This window comes from Agelaius phoeniceus, chromosome 17 (genome assembly GCF_051311805.1).
Source record: "Agelaius phoeniceus isolate bAgePho1 chromosome 17, bAgePho1.hap1, whole genome shotgun sequence".
In the NCBI taxonomy this organism is placed as follows: Eukaryota; Metazoa; Chordata; class Aves; order Passeriformes; family Icteridae; genus Agelaius; species Agelaius phoeniceus.
The window spans coordinates 10,033,528-10,049,605 of NC_135281.1; the positions used below are offsets into that span (position 1 = coordinate 10,033,528).

General features: G+C 46.3%; 1 protein-coding gene across 5 annotated transcripts in view; it reads left to right on the forward strand.

The window, feature by feature from the left end:
• Nucleotides 1-15,693, forward strand: part of MYT1 (myelin transcription factor 1) — a 65,445-nt gene extending 49,752 nt beyond the window's left edge. For all 5 annotated transcript variants that reach the window (XM_077187292.1, XM_077187293.1, XM_077187295.1 and 2 more), the window contains 7 exons: nucleotides 3,847-3,909; nucleotides 4,495-4,578; nucleotides 8,941-9,162; nucleotides 9,900-9,991; nucleotides 10,864-10,967; nucleotides 11,065-11,208; nucleotides 12,853-15,693. In XM_077187292.1, the coding sequence (XP_077043407.1) occupies nucleotides 3,847-3,909; nucleotides 4,495-4,578; nucleotides 8,941-9,162; nucleotides 9,900-9,991; nucleotides 10,864-10,967; nucleotides 11,065-11,208; nucleotides 12,853-12,993 (850 nt within the window). In that variant the 3' untranslated portion in view covers nucleotides 12,994-15,693. The remainder of the gene's footprint in view (nucleotides 1-3,846; nucleotides 3,910-4,494; nucleotides 4,579-8,940; nucleotides 9,163-9,899; nucleotides 9,992-10,863; nucleotides 10,968-11,064; nucleotides 11,209-12,852) is intronic.
• The last annotated feature ends 385 nt before the right edge of the window (nucleotides 15,694-16,078 follow it).

Genomic DNA, 16,078 nt, shown 5'->3' on the forward strand with positions numbered 1-16,078 from the left:
TGCCGTGCCCTGTGTGCCATCAGGGGTTTCTGGAGGTGAGCCAGTGGCAGCCCCCCGGTCACTGAGGCCATTGGAAAAGTCCCAAATCCCTCTGTGGTGGCTCCTGGACGTCTCCGTGCCCCACCACCAGTGTGGGGCTGGTGAAAGGTGTTAGTTAACCACCTGCTCCTTATCACAGAGGTGGACAAGGTGGCAGGATTAGCTGATATTAATAGAATTTGCTGGTGGATGGCAAGGACTGCTGTGATTAGTGCTAAGTACACTTAATCACACACTATAGACCATACACATTCTGGAAGGAGCTCTTCAAAGAGCTCTGCTGAGCTGGTGTTTCTCCAACAGTTTGAAAGAACGGCCAAGTGATCAGACAATTCGTGTTCAAGATATTAAAAGCTCTCAGGAGCAGTGGTCATTCCCAGGAAGGGCCAGACAAAAAGCAAACAGGCTCATCCCTGAGACTGAGCATCATGTCCAGCCTTGTTGTGTTCCCCTCTGGCATCCAATGTCAGCGCTTTTAATCAAAATACTGTGTAAAAAAGGAGACTTCTGCCCCCCCAAAATAGCTTGTTAATATTATTTCCTCAAATTCCACTTTTTTTTCTATGTCCTGGTGAGGATGGGAGCAGAGGAGGGAGGAAGGGATTTTGAGATATCATAGATTGCACAGTCACAGCTTCTCAGAACTCCAGATAAGACCATGTCAGTGTTTCTATTATAAATTCTATTTTAGGGGTTAATATCCCTGATATAAAAAAAAAAAATAGCTCCAGGCTGGAACATGCAATAAAAGGTCTCTGTTGGTATGATTTGTCTCCAGATAATTAAAAATAAAAATCAAATTACTTCTCTCTCCTCTTTAAAAATCCTGAAAGGAAGAAAGAGTTCAGTGTTAGTGTTTTCATAATTTCCTCCCACCCTGAAGCTAAAACAACAGAGAAATAGTTTTGCTTTCTACTGTAAGAGTGTAGAGCTGGGAAATATCCCAGTCATCTCCCAAAACTGCAATTTCTAAATGAGTTGAAGCATTTGCACCCTCATTGAGGCCCTGCTGGATGTGTCCTGCCCTTACTGCACCAGACCCATGTGCACTTATGTTTTCCTGGCTCTGAGCCTCCCTGTTACCCCTCTAGGACCAGGCCCTGCTCTCTTACCCCAGGTGAGGTGCCAATTTTTTTTTGCCAACGCAGATTATTCAGTGACCTGAAAATGCCAAAGTCTCCCTCAGAGCTGCTGCAAAGAGGAGAATTTTGGTATTTTTCTGAACAAAAAGAGAAGACTTTAAAAAAAAAAAAAAAAGCTGTTTTCCAAGCTGCCAAACTGAAGTCACCTGTGGACACCATTCCTCCAGTGATTCTCAGGGGCAGAGCAGCAGTGCAGAATCACAGAATAGTTTGGGTTGGAAGGGACCTCAAAGGCCAAACCCCCTGCAGTGAGCAGGGGCACCTTCAGCTCCATCAGGCTGCTCAGAGCCCTGTCCAGCTTTAGGGAAAGCATTCTGCCTTTCCCAAGGGCCCTGAGCTCAGGGGCTGCCCGTGCATCACCATCATTCCATGGCCACGTCCTGGAGACACCAACCCCTGCCCTGCTGCAGGTACCCCCCAGCCACCCACACCTGGCATTGCTGGCTTCAAAAACAGGGCTGGAGAAAGTGGGGACACCAAAAAACCCCTCCCCCAGGAGAAAGGGTGCTCTGCAAGCTCCTGGATGTGCCCTGAGCTTTGCTCAGAAGGAGCAGTGAGCATCCCTCCCTCGTCCTGCAGCAGCACTGTGCATTTCCTCTGCACACCCCTGTGGTGTTTGTGAGGGTCCCCAGGACGAGGGGAGAGAGGAGAATTTGCCTCCATGTTCTCAGAAGGCTGATCTATTCTTTTATGATATCATATTAAAAAATGGTATACTAAAACTATACTAAAAGAAAGAGAGGAAGGATACATCAGAAGGCTAACAAGGATGATAAAGAAAAATCTGTGACTCCTCAGAACCTCCACACAGCTGGGCCACGACTGGTCATTAAATAAAACAATTCGCATGCTGGATAAACAGTCTCCAAATCACATTCCAAAGCAGCAAAACAGGGAGAAGCTGAAGCTTCCCAGGAGCAGAAATCCTGGTGAAGGGATTTTTCAGAAAATATCATGATGACACACCCCCTCCCCTGGCTTTAATCACTTGACTCAAAAAAGCTCTGGCTAATTGGCAGGCTGGCCTGCACATCCTCTGCAAACACTCCTCGCCTCGCTCCCTTGTCCCCATGACAACTTTTATGTCACCTACTGGGAGCAGATCTGTGTGCTCCTTTCCATCTCTCACCGTTAATGATGCGCTGCTGAGTTTGGGCCATTCCCTGCGTGCTCGCAGCCCCGCCAGCCTTTGTGGGGCTTTGGGTGATCATAGCAGTGACCTCCAGCCTTTGTGGGGCTTTGGGTGATCACAGCAGTGACCTCCAGCCTTTGGGTGATCACAGCAGTGACCTCCAGCCTTTGTGGGGCTTTGGGTGATCACAGCAGTGACCTCCAGCCTTTGTGGGGCTTTGGGTGATCACAGCAGTGACCTCGAGCCTTTGGGTGATCACAGCAGTGACCTCCAGCCTTTGGATGATCACAGCAGTGACCTCCAGCCTTTGTGTGGCTTTGGGTGATCACAGCAGTGACCTCCAGCCTTTGTGGGGCTTTGGGTGATCATAGCAATGACCTCCAGCCTTTGGATGATCACAGCAGTGACCTCCAGCCTTTGGGTGATCACAGCAGTGACCTCCAGCCTTTGGGTGATCAAAGCAGTGACCTCCAGCCTTTGGATGATCACAGCAGTGACCTCCAGCCTTTGGATGATCACAGCAGTGATCTCCAGCCTTTGGGTGATCAAAGCAGTGACCTCCATCCTTTGCTGGAGAGCTCTGGATGCTCACCTGGAAGCTCATGGCTGGGAGGCACCTACTCAAGAATCTGTAGGAAAAAAGCCTCTTTTGGCTCAAATTCACTGACTTGCTGGTGGTGTTGCAGGGCTGTGCCATTAACCAGTGACACAGAGGAGGGAAGGGCAGGCAGCAGATTGGTGATGTGCCTGTTTTGTAAGGCAGTGACTGAGGGGCAGAGTCTGCACCAAAAGGCACTGTCTGTGGTGACCTGGGGGTCCCCAGCCTAAGGACCCTCACAGGCTGTCCCCTGCTGACTCCCTGTCCCCTGCCCATGGTTTTGTGGAAGGAGGGGTCCCAGGGCTAACCTAACCTTTTTCCTCCTGTTTCTCCATCATTTGCCATCAAAAGCGTTGGCCAGTTTTGCACTCTGCAGACCCTCAGCCATGGGCTGCCCACTTGCCCTCACTGAGATAATGCTCCCCAAGTCACCCAGAACTGAGCCAAAGCCTCCTGTTGGTGGTGGCCGTGGTGGCCCTGCTGTCCAGAGCTGTCAGCTGTTTTTCTGGTTCCTGGTCTCTGCTTGGGTCCATCCTGCTGGCCCTGGATGGCCCTTGCTGTCTCCTTATGCCTTCCTAAAGATGACAATCCTTGTCCTGGAGGGGGATTTTAACTTATTATCAGGTCCTGAGCTGTCCCCTTCACAAGGGTGGGGACAGAGGCTGGGACCTGTGTCCTCTCATGGGAGAGCAGCTCCTCCCTGTGCTCCCAACACCCCAAGGTGCTCCTCTCCAATGTCACATCATGCATGATGCACTGACTTCAGTACCACGGATATTACAGACCAAATCTTGTCCTTACAGAGGGGGAAGGGGCAGGAAGGAAAAACCTGCTCATGCTGACAGTGCCCAGATTTCTCTTTGAGAAGAGCTGTCAAAAGTGTTGATCCCCTGCTCACATCCCCAGGCTAATCTGAGCCTCCCTTGCCTCTGCAGGTGCCCTACTCCTGGTTGTGATGGCTCTGGTCACATAACAGGAAATTATGCATCACATAGAAGGTAAGATCTCCCTTAAATTATTTTCTCTCTTGTCTCTTTCTGTGTTGCTTTTTCTTTTTCTTTTTTTTTTTTTTCCTGCAGTGGGCAGAGTTGTAAAGTTCTGAATAAAACATTAATGTTACTGACAACTGAAGCCTATTTTCATCTCTTTAATCTGACTTCTTTTTTTTTCTTTTTCTGATGTTTTCAGAATCTGATTAGAAGCTCCTTTCAACAGAATAAAAGACAAAGGGTCAGATTTTAGCTGATGCAATGTTCCTGTTAATATTGCTACCTATTTATGACTTCTATTATCACTTTAGAACATTAATAGCACAGATCTGAGCCTTCTGTTTCAACAATTCCATTAAACATTGCAGGCTGTTAGCAGATATCTTCTTATCTAGACACCATTAATTACTGTCCATCTCCCTCAATTTTTTGCTATTTTTTTTCCTTCTGACTTCTCCTCGTGATGTGAAGCTGCAAAACGAGAGAGATCAAAAACACTGTGCCAAATGCAAGGGAAAGATGACTGAAGCGGGGGAATAGCAAATGCAGAGATTCTGCCAGTGAGACAGGCCTTTCTTCTCTTTTTAACCACAGTCTGTCAGGCTGCCCTCGTGCCAAGAAAAGTGGGATCAAGATCACCCCGACAAAGGATGATAAAGAGGACCCAGAGCTGATGAAGTAAGTCTGGGAACAGCTCCTGAGCAGAGCTTGTCACTCCCTCCACTTCACCTCACACAGATTTACCTGGGGGATCACTCAGCACCCACCCCACATCCCCCCTTGCTCGTGCTGCTCTGAGCATCCTTTGCTGTGTTTTGGTGTTGCAGTTTTGGTATTTGATGGAAAAACTGGCTGGTGGGGAGGTAATGGTGCAGTTTTCTTGCAGATGTGAAAGGTGGGTTGGTACAGCACAAACAGTTTCTCTGCTAGCTGAGCTTTATGTGATTTCTGGAAAACCACAGCAGTGTTGTAAATGAGAGTAAAACCCCACAGTCAAGTCAAACATTGCAGGTTTTTGGGAAGCAATGGATAGGCAAGGGCTGATGGAGTAGAAACTACCCAGCACTGAGTTGGGTCAGGATCTGGTAACCCTGAATAAACAGTGTTTTGTGGAGTCTTTGCCAGGGCAGAATATTCTAAGTGAACTGGAAAAAATCCTCTCTCTGCTGCCTCAGGCTGAAGTTTTCAAACATCCCAGGGGGTTTATTCCTGTGGGGAATAGATTTGAAATTGCTTAGTCCACCTCAGGAGTTTTCATGAGCTGTGAAATCCATTTGTCCTGACTTTCAGCAAGTCTGAACATCACAGGCTCAGCATGTGGGGTCTGGGATCTGTATCTCCTCACACAGCTACAGGACATGAAAGGCAGCACTGACTCCAGGATCCTATTTTTTTTTTTTAATTATTTGTTACCTCACAGCATCTCCAGCCTTTCTGAAGCCTGTACACTCACCCAGCAAGTGCAGGTGGAAGGGGGCAAAAAGAAACATGGAAAAAATTATCAACCACCTCCAAGGGTTTCTGGTTGCCCATGAGTGCTGGCATATCTGTCCAAACCCCTTTGGCCCAGCAGACTGTCTCCAAATGGAGCTTTTTAAAGAATATTTCACTCCCAGGGCAGGTCTTGCCCTCCAGAGGAGCAGAGGTGGATATGTCCATGTGCCCAGGTTTTGGCCTGGAGCAGAGGCTGAGCCAAAGCAGGACCCAGTGGGGGTGGAAGAACCCTGCAGGGGCTGTGGGAAGCTGGGATGTGCCTGCTGGGGGGAAAGGACCTTTCAGAAAAAGATGATATTTGAGCCATCTGCTCTGTTCTTCCTCCTCAGTCTACAGGAAGGAAAGCCTCTCAGTTAAATGAGCCGTGTGATAATTAGCAGGAGTTTGCAGAGTTTATTAAAAATTAAGCAACCTACTCGAGAATCTGCAGGAAAAAAGCCTCTTCTTGGCTCAAATACACTGAACTGCTGGTGGTGTTGCAGGGCTGTGCCATTAACCAGTGACACAGAGCAAGAAAGGGCAGGCAGCAAATTGGTGATGTGCAACTGCTGGCTGTACCTTTGCTCTCTCCATGGTTGGAGACCTCAGCTGGGAGGTCACCCTTCCCCATGGTTTCTCCAGGGACACGTGCCTGTGGGGCTGGGAAAGCTGTGGTTTTGCTCATTTGTTCCTTCCTCATTCAGGGCAGGACAGAGCAGTTTTCCCAGTGCGGTTTCTCTTCCCAGTGCAAGGAGAAAGGAGTTTTTAGGTGGCTGTTTTGTTGTGGGGAACATGGGGTGGGCTGGCAGGACACCCACAGCAGAGTGAGGGTCCCCACCAGCATCCTCACCAGGGGATGAGTTTCTCCTAGTCCACCCTAAAGATGCAAACTGGGAAGATAAAATTGCAAGAAATCATTCAATTGTTTGGGTTGGAAGGGATCTTAAACCTCATTACAACCCTCTGCCATGGGGTGGGATACCTTCCACTGGACCAGATTTCTCCAAGACCCATCCAGTCTGGCCTTGGACAATTCCAGGAGTGGGGCATCCATAGATTCTTTAGGTTCCAGGCTCCAAATGGGGCTGGATTTTCTGACTCCTGGAAAGATGGTGCTATCCCCCTCCAGACAGGTCTTGGTGGAACCATTGATATGGGTGCAGGAAATGTGAGGGTGTCTGCAGCAGCAGGAGGAGGAGGCATTCCCCAACACCCCACGGCCCAGACAGCAACCCCCCCTCCTCCAGTACAGCCAGGAGGAGCAGAAGCTCCTCTGAGATGTGCAAAACAACGTGGCACAACAATCCCTGGCTGGTGCCTGCCCCCAGCCCGTGGCAGTGTTTGTCCCACCACCCACGGCAAGGTGTGCCTGCTGTGGGTTTATCTTAAGGAGCTTTGGCTCTAAATCCTTCCTCTGTCTGCACTGAACTCCACTTGGAACCCGGCCGAGTTTTGCACATCATCACCGAGGAGAAAGTCATTTAGTCCCTGTTGTTTGTGCTGTTCATCCTTCAAGTAATTTGCTGCAGATGTGATTGAACAGATCACCTCAACCTTCAGCCCAGCCCATACAGCGGAAGCATCCACAGGTGTCTAATTGATCAAACGCTACTGGTGCTCCCATTAAATAATAATAATGTTAAAAAAAATTTAAAATATGTCCAAGACAGCTGTTTTGCACAATAAGGCTCTGGTTTATTTTTTAACAATGAAAATGTAATGAAAGTTAAATTAACGGTGTAAAATATGTAATGGTTGGGCTGTAACGGCTGCATACGAAATGCTGGGGTTTGTCTCTTTCTCTCTTGCTCTTCCCCCCTCTCCCCCTTCTCCTTTTCCTCCTGAGGATTCAGTAATTTGCTCGTGATCATATAAAAGCAATGATGTTATGAATTTACTGAGGATCCTGCTGGCAGGGATATTATAAGTGAATTGTGCTGCATTTGCAGCTGATTAAAATCGAGATCAGCATTTTTCAAATTATCTTGGGAAAAGGCTGGGTGTAGGGCCCCCCCTTTTGCTGTCATCTCCCTTTTGTGTGGAATGTAAACAATCAGGGCAATAATTTCTGCGGTGAAACGCAGCTTGTGATTTTCAGGAGCAGCTCCGTGAATGCTTTTGCTGGAGAGCCTCAAAGTCCCTAATTGCTTCCAAACTAAGGACATGGGGGCTATTTTTGTCATTTCTTACCTCCTTCCACCTCCTCTATTTTTGAGTAACCTCCCTTGAGTAATAAACTTTTAACCGTATTTATAATTGACAAGCATTTCTAAAACAAATGCAAACCACAGCAGAAACCCTGATAGATACACTGGGCTTGTAGGATGGCAGGATTTAGGGAGAATGCCATTAGGTGAGGAGGGAGGAAAGAGGTGCCTTTTAGAGAGCCACTCGTGTGCTTGGCAGTAGCACAAGTTGTGTTGGTGCTTTCACAAGGCTTCTCACAGCTCCTGTGTGTTTCAACTGGCCATAAAGAGGGAGAAGTCTGGTAAGGGCAGGGCTCATATGCTGCCTTGATGATAATTCCCACTTTATCCCCTTGAGAGCGTGGGTTGATCTCCCCAGAGAGGCAGGATGTGAAGCAGGAGGAGGAGGAGGAGGAGGCGAGCGAGGCCATGCCGTGGCTGCAGGGTGAGGAGTGGTTCAGTGATTTGTCCTGTCTGATGGGCTGCAGGCTCAGAAACCCCTCAGATGCGCTCCTGGCAGGAACTGGGCTGCAGCTCTTTGTGCTGCACAGCCTGAACAGCTCCTGGCTCGGGGACTGGCTCCTGGGGAGGGCTGTGTGCCCAAGGGCACAGACAGGGCTCCTGTGCTCTTGGGGCAGGGTGATAAGAGATGAGCCTGGGTTCATCAGCAGTGACACAGGGCAGAGCCAGCAGTACGTGTGGGATGGCTCAGTGTGATGTCAGCCTTGGGGTACATCAGGAGGGACACAGGGCAGAGCCAGCAGTACGTGTGGGATGGTCCAGTGTGATGTCAGGCTTGGGGTACATCAGGAGGGACACAGGGCAGAGCCAGCAGTACGTGTGGGATGGCTCAGTGTGATGTCAGGCTTGGGGTACATCAGGAGGGACACAGGGCAGAGCCAGCAGTACGTGTGGGATGGCTCAGTGTGATGTCAGCCTTGGGGTACATCAGGAGGGACACAGGGCAGAGCCAGCAGTACGTGTGGGATGGCTCAGTGTGATGTCAGCCTTGGGGTACATCAGGATCCCATGCCAGGCAAAACCTGCCCTTTTTGTCCCCAGCGAGGCACCAAACACCTGGTTTCTGACACCACTGGGACCTACTTTTGCTGCACATGACGTGACATCCACAGACTTCCCTCCTGCAGAATTCTCCTTGATTCTCTTTGGCTCCTTTGAAGGAGCACTCGTCGCTCTTAATTTCCCATCTGCTATTTCCATCAACCAAATATCTCCCCTATAAACTCCAGATGAGACCCAAATACAAACGCTCTCTTCCCAGGCTTCCTCATTGCTGCTCATCAATAACTTCCTCCCTTTCTTTATTCCCTCCTTCTGTTCCTTGCCCTTGATGTGACTTTGGGTGATTGCCGGTGCCCAGGTGTCCCGTTCCGGGCTGTGTCGGGCTGGGACACATCAGCGGCAAGTACGCGTCGCACCGGAGCGCCTCCGGCTGCCCGCTGGCCGCCCGCAGGCAGAAGGAGGGATCGCTCAATGGCTCCTCCTTCTCCTGGAAGTCCTTGAAGAACGAAGGCCCAACCTGCCCCACCCCAGGCTGTGACGGTTCTGGCCACGCCAACGGGAGCTTCCTCACTCACAGAAGGTAAATCCTGGGGTTTACGTCAGTGTGAGCGGGATGGTTTTGCTGTGGATAAACCTATCTGCCCCAAGATGCTGCTGGAGCAGCGTGCAGCTCCTCATGCCAGGTTCAAGAGCTGGTGATTTTGATGCTGAGTTGAGTCAGGTTGAAGTTTACTGAATGGAGAAAATGTCTGGTTGTTTTAGTATTCACAGAATCAGAGAATGGTTTGGGTTGTAAGGGACCTTAGAGATCATCTCATTCCAACCCCCTGCCACAGGCAGGGACACCTTCCACTAGACCAGGTTGCTCCAAGCCCTGTCCAACATGGCATTGGATACTTCCAGCAATCTTCCACAGCTCCTCTGGGCAGCTCTGGCCTCACCACCCTCACAGGAACGAATTTTTTTCCTAACCTCAAATCTAAATCTCTATTTCCATGCTGGAACAGAATTTGAGCACCACAAATAGGAGATTGGTGTCCAAAACAACCAGACTCATCTCACCCTCTTCACCTGGCACACCTCCTCTTTTAGGAAGCAGTGTGTTTTTAATCTTTGCTTAAAGAAAATCGCTCTCACTTTATAAATGGGGCATTTTGTGGCATTATTCATAAAGCAATTTCCTCTGTACCATAAAAAGCTTTTAGAAGAACTGTCTCGCAGCTTGAATTCCACCAAATGGCACATGTTCTTATGTTGGGAACATAAGCACCTATAAATACTGAGAGTTTATGAAACCCATTTTTACTTGTTTTTCAGTTTGTCAGGGTGTCCAAGAGCTACTTTTGCTGGGAAGAAAGGAAAACTCTCAGGGGATGAAATTCTCAATACAAAGTTCAAGACCAGCGACGGTAAGATTTTTCACTCCTTTGCCTTGCAGGTGTGTCAGGGTGTTGAGCCCATAGATCTTTTTCTTTTTAGACTTGGGAGGTTTAAGCTGAAATCTGGGCACAGATTTCAAGGACATCATGTACTTTGAAGACCCATTCCTTGTGTTTTCTGGGCGTTTGTGCTGGCATGGTACCACTCTCACTCATTGAGTCACACATTTTAAGGGAGCAACAATAAAGAAGGCAAAAGAAGTAGCTGAAATTCAGATTTTTTTTTTTTTCCATATATTCACTGGCATTTTTACAAATCCCTTGCAGTCACTCAGCGATTTCCACCTATTCAGGGCTTTTAATACTGAGATATTTCTGGATCTGGAATTTTGTTAGCGATGGCACTTTGCATTTCCAGTGCTATTACTGAGCTTTCTGTGGTATTTGACAAGGTTCAAGCATTGAACTTGATAGTTTGGAACCTATAAATACCTGCACTCCTCTAGAAATATTGCTTTATTTTATGGACCTCATAATTTCTCATCAAGATATGCATTAGTTTTTTAAATGGCATCATTCCAAACTCAGGATCAGAGAGAGTGACCTGACTTTTCAGGACAATCAACCTTGCCAGGTGTGGGGATGTGTTGGACTCCAGCTGCTCTGCTGTCCTTTGCTTTTGTATTTACATATTGACCTGTTCAAGTATCATTGACCTGTGATAATAAAAATATTAATGATAAAAAAATTAGAAAGGAAAAGGCAGGTGAGAGGTACGTCCTGTTTCGAGGCTGTAAAAGCCAAGGTAAGGACGGTGCAGCAGGATGGGCTCAGCAGAAAGCCCAACACTTTTGCTTTTCCCAAGAGCATTTGTTGACTGCCCATGACCTTCCCTCCTGCAGTTCTGGAGAACGATGAGGAGATCAAGCAGCTGAACAAAGAGATCAGTGAGCTGAACGAGTCCAACTCAGAGATGGAAGCAGCCATGGTGAAACTCCAGTCCCAGGTTTGTGTGCTTGGCCATGAATTCAAGCCCAGGGGTGATGGGTGTTGGTGGGTGCATGGTGAGGGTTGGTCACACTACCGTGCTCCTTGCTCCACAGATCTCCACCATGGAGAAGAACCTGAAGAACATTGAGGAGGAAAACAAAATCATAGAGGAGCAAAACGAAGCCCTGTTCCTGGAGCTCTCAGGGTTGAGCCAGGCTCTCATCCAAAGTCTTGCCAACATCCGCCTTCCGCACATGGTAAGAAACTTTGACAGTGCCCAGCCCAATCCAGCATCATCAAGAGAGCTGTGCCAAACCCAATTCATGATAAGGCTTTTTCACAATTAAAGAGTGGGAGAATTTCTTTCCATACACCTATGTGTCCTTTATAAGATCAGTACTTTTCCCTTATCTCTGAAGCTTGCATTGTATCTCCCTTTTGTTGTCATTTTCTGCTGATCTCCCTTTTTATCTATTGTTCTGTCTCATTACATCTGGGAGCACTATCACAAAATGGGAAACTTTATCAAGGGCACCCAGTGCCTTTTAGCCTAAGACAGCACAAGCAGAGATCAGGAGGGATTGGATTTCAACGTCAGAAAGATCTTAGAGCTCCTATTACAATGCAGGTAGTTTCAATTCAGTTTTGAATAGCTGGCAGCTAAAGAATAGCATTCTTAAAGAGAGTGTATTTTGTTTAATTTAACAAGGTCTAACAGCCCACAGCATGTTACCATAGAGTTACTGAGAAATGAAAAGACTGCATTAAAATAGTAAAACCACAAAAGGCTATTAATTACCTTCTCTCTATTCCCAGGAATGTAATTACTGTTGTCAAAACCAGGTGTGTGGAGGTGGGGCTCGTGTTGTTGAGGAAGCTGTCCTCTTACAACTCATAAAGACCATTGCAATGATCAGAGGAATGAGCTTTTGATTTATTTTTTCTTCCATCCTTTTTTTTCCTTTTCTTTTTTCTTTTCTTTTCTTTTTTCTTTTCTTTTTTTTTTTTTCGGGGGGGAATCCTTTTCATTGGGGTTTGTATTTAAATTCAGGCTGGTTGGAGAGAATCCATCCTCCAGCAGAGCAGTTTTGGATAGTATTCACCCAGCTGCCTAACTGGCAGAAAACCACTCGCTGAGAGCTTTTTTTGTAAAGTATTTGACACATAAAGGTCAAATAAACTGTTCAGCAAATATTTTTTCAAGGTTTCAGGCAACTCTAATTAAATGATGCCCATGAGACTTTTATGCTCATTTTATTCCTGTTCTTTTTCTTCCTTCTCCCTCTCTTTTTTCCCCCATTAAGCCCAAGTTAGACACTTGCAATGCCCCTCAAAAGCAGAAGCTGTACTGCAGCAGAGAGCTGGGCTGGGTAGCTGTGAGCCCAAGGTGACCTGACTTTGCCTTTGGTTCCCTCCGTGATGTTTCAGCAGTCCTGTTGTCCTCCAGCCCTTCATTTCCATGCCTTAATTCAGCCTCCAGCCTGTCAGGCTGCCTGCACACACTTTACCTGATGCTGTTAATAGCTCCACAAGGCCAGTGCATAAAATTAAGGACCTGGTTAAGATCCAGTGGGATTAGGGCAATGATGAGATTCCTGTAGACGCAGCACTGCACACAACAAGGCTTTGATGTGGAGACCTTTGGCTGTCTGTACATACAGAGAAACATGGAATGGTTTGGGTCAGAAGGGACTTTAAAATTCACACTGTTCATGCCCTCTGCCATGGGTAAGGACACCTTCCACTAGACCAGGTTTCTCCAAGCCTGATCTTGAGCACTTTTAGGAATCCCCAACTTCTCTGGGCACTAAAATATGCAGATGATTTATTGCAAAGACTCTCATCCTCGTCCTGCTCTTTTACTAATGCTTTTATTTGACTTTTTTTTTTTTTGGCTGCAGGATCCAATTAGTGAGCAGAACTTTGATGCCTATGTGAACACGCTGACAGACATGTACACCAACCAGGAGTGCTACCAGAACCCAGAGAACAAGGACCTGCTGGAGAGCATCAAGCAAGCTGTCAAGGGCATCCAGGTGTAGCGCGGCGGGATGGAGAGCAGCAAGGAAACAGACTGTAAGATGGAACTTCCCCTCCAAGTATTCAGGTTTACAAGTTAGAAAACTTGTTTAATGAATGAAAAAAAAAGAAAAAAAAAAAGGACCAAAATGTAACCAAGAGGCCATTTCTGAGACATGGAACTGATCAAACTCAATGTTCTCGTTTACTTAACTTTGGACCTTCTTGAGAAAAGTGGGATTTTTTTCCACCTTGACCACGAGGTAGATCAGGATTGAAGGCTAAATTCTCCAGTAGGCTGTGGGGCTTGGTAGCAGGTGAAGAGCAGGCATCTTCCATGAGTTGCTTGCTCTTGCAGAATAGATCCAAGGGTTAAAACGTTACAAGAACAGGGTCTTGTCTGATCCAAGACTAGTGTATGACTGGCTTAAACCCTCATGTTGTCTATGGTCGTATGTCCAGATCACCTACTCACACATGAGTTATGTTCTATGTTGCTACAAGTGCTGGAGCTGCAAGCTACCTGTAAATCTGAACCTGTGCTGGGCCTCCCAACCCCGAAGTGTTCAGATATCCACTGGGCATGGGAACTCTGAAGTATTATAAAGTAGCTTATTTTTATTTTCTGAAAGAAATCTGAAGAGCAGTTCTGGATCTCCAGTGGAAAGCGCAATGGAAAAAAGGTTCTCAGGGAAGCTTTTGGAGTTTGCAACTACAGTATTCCTTTGTCTGTCTTAAATATAAGAGTAGCTATTATGAATAGGCCAATTCCAGATATTTCAAACAGAAGAATTTCTTTAATGTGTCATGGTCCGGTGTATATGATTTTTTGGAAATCTGTTTGATGACAGTTCTGGTTCTTTTCATTATTGTGATCATCCCTACAGTGGCGCAGTACTGCCAGTCCAGAGATCATACATCAATGCCAGAGAACGGTTGAGATTGTGATGAACAAAACAAAACAAATCAAATCCAAAAGAAGCAAAAACCAACAAAAAGAGAGATGTTAATTGATGGCCAGAAAAGTGCTTATGTACTGTGAACCAGGAGTTGATTCCTTACACGTACCCACAGGGCAATGAGGATGGTTTGGTTTGGTGTTCCAGGGATTTGTGCGAAATCACGGCGCTAGCGCCATTCTGCAACAGAGAAAAAGGGGAAAAAAGGAAAAATAAAAGAGGATTCAGGTATTGGGAATTCTTCCAAAGAAGCAGTTGTGAGCAGCTGGGTACATGCAGCCCTCTGTGCACTTAGAGAACAACTCTGTGAATGTCTTTGGGGCGCTGCTCTGCAGCACTGCTCCATGGCCAGGGCCAGCTGTCACCCCACGGGGCTGCTCCCCACCTTGGCTCCCACCTGGAGCTCACTTCCTTCTCCAAACACTTCAGTGGGGCAGAACCCCCCGAGGGGCCCCAGCGTGGGGCATCCCACATCCCATATCCCATATCCTGCATCACTCCCAGCCATGGGGCAGGCAGAGCTGGGGAGGATCTTGCTGACCCTAACAAAAGGCAAGAGTGTGGTGTCATTTCAAGCCAAATCCTGCAGATATTTAGGGTATAATTCCTGATTTGGGGAAGTCAGTGGAAAGTCCCAGTGGCTACCATGGCCACTGGATCTGGGCTGGAAGGCCATGAGTGGCTTGGTTGGAGTTGTTCCCTGTGTTAATTTCCATAGGGCAGTTGGCCTGGGTGGGCTTGCTCGCATAGTTGAGTGTTTGCAGGATCAGACTCCACGAGTTCACTTATTTTAGAACCCATTCCAAGTGCAAAAATACAAAAAAAAAAAAAAAAAAAAGGGAAAAAAAAGTATAAAATTTGAGGTGTTAAAAACACAACGTTCTTAACATGTAAATAGAGTCCAAATTGATTGTGACTGCAATTCAGTTAGTATTTAAAGGTAGAGAAATTGCACTTACTGGAAGAAAGAGAAGGAAAAAAAAGTAGTTAGTTTAATTATGCTGTAAATTATTTAATTTTGGCAAGATGTATGTAATTTATATTTACAACACCTTATGTTAACTTTTTGCTATTTATTTAACTTTTTTATTTATTAATTTTATACTTATTTTAAACTGGACACTGCACCATAGAAATGAAGATAAAAGAAGCAAAAAAAAGTTAAAAATTAAAACTTTTGACCATAAAAAAATGATATTCCAAAAAAAAGAAAAAAAAGAAAAAAACCCTATCTACAACTCCTACTTGTAATTTTGATGCAACCAAGTTATTTTTTATATATTTTGTTATTTATTCTTTTAATGATGGGAATTTTTTTAAAGATATTTTATAACTGAGACATTTTGATAATTTTTTGGTTTGTTTTTTTGTGGGGGGCAGGGGCACTGGGGGGAAGAGAGACTTTTTCAGTTTTTCTTTTTTTTTTGCATTCATATTGTTTCAGGCACTGATAACAGGAAATGAAAATTCTGTATTTATTATTTATTTAATATTTAAGTCGGGAAAAAAATGAACTGTGCTCTTGTTGTATATTTATTTTGTTGTTTGTGTGTTGGTTATGTGATGACTGAGTACTTGTTTATGTGAAGGAATACTGTTAATATTTAAATAATAAAGAGTCACATTGAAAGTTATAGCAGGCTACATGTTATTCTGTGAAAACGAATACTGTGATCTACTTTCCTCAGGAAATGTATTTTGCAGACAGAACTTCCTTATGTACTGGCAGGGTTATTTCATAATAAAACCCAGTTCTGTTTGTGACTTTAGTTCCTATGGTCTTTCTTCAAGCTGTTGCCAGTTTGTCCCTACTGGGCTTTGTCCTTGTCCTGCACTGTGGTTTGGGGTTGGGCAGTGTGTCCCTGCTCCCCTGCAGCTCTAGCCAGGACTATGCACCTCCTGCCTGGCTCTTCCCACCTCCTAAGCTGGGAGATTTCAGGGGAATTTAGGTTTGGTATCTCTGAAGGCTTTGGAGAAGGAGCTGCAACCATCCAGCCAAGTAGCTGCTTAAAATCCTGCTAGTGCTGTGCTGATTTGGAAGTCCCAGCCAGGAAGGCTGGAGGCAGGATTCCTCTGGGCAGGGCTTGCCCCCTGCACCCCAGGAGTGCAGGAGCACCTCTGCTGTGGAGACAGGCTGGGGGTGTGCAGC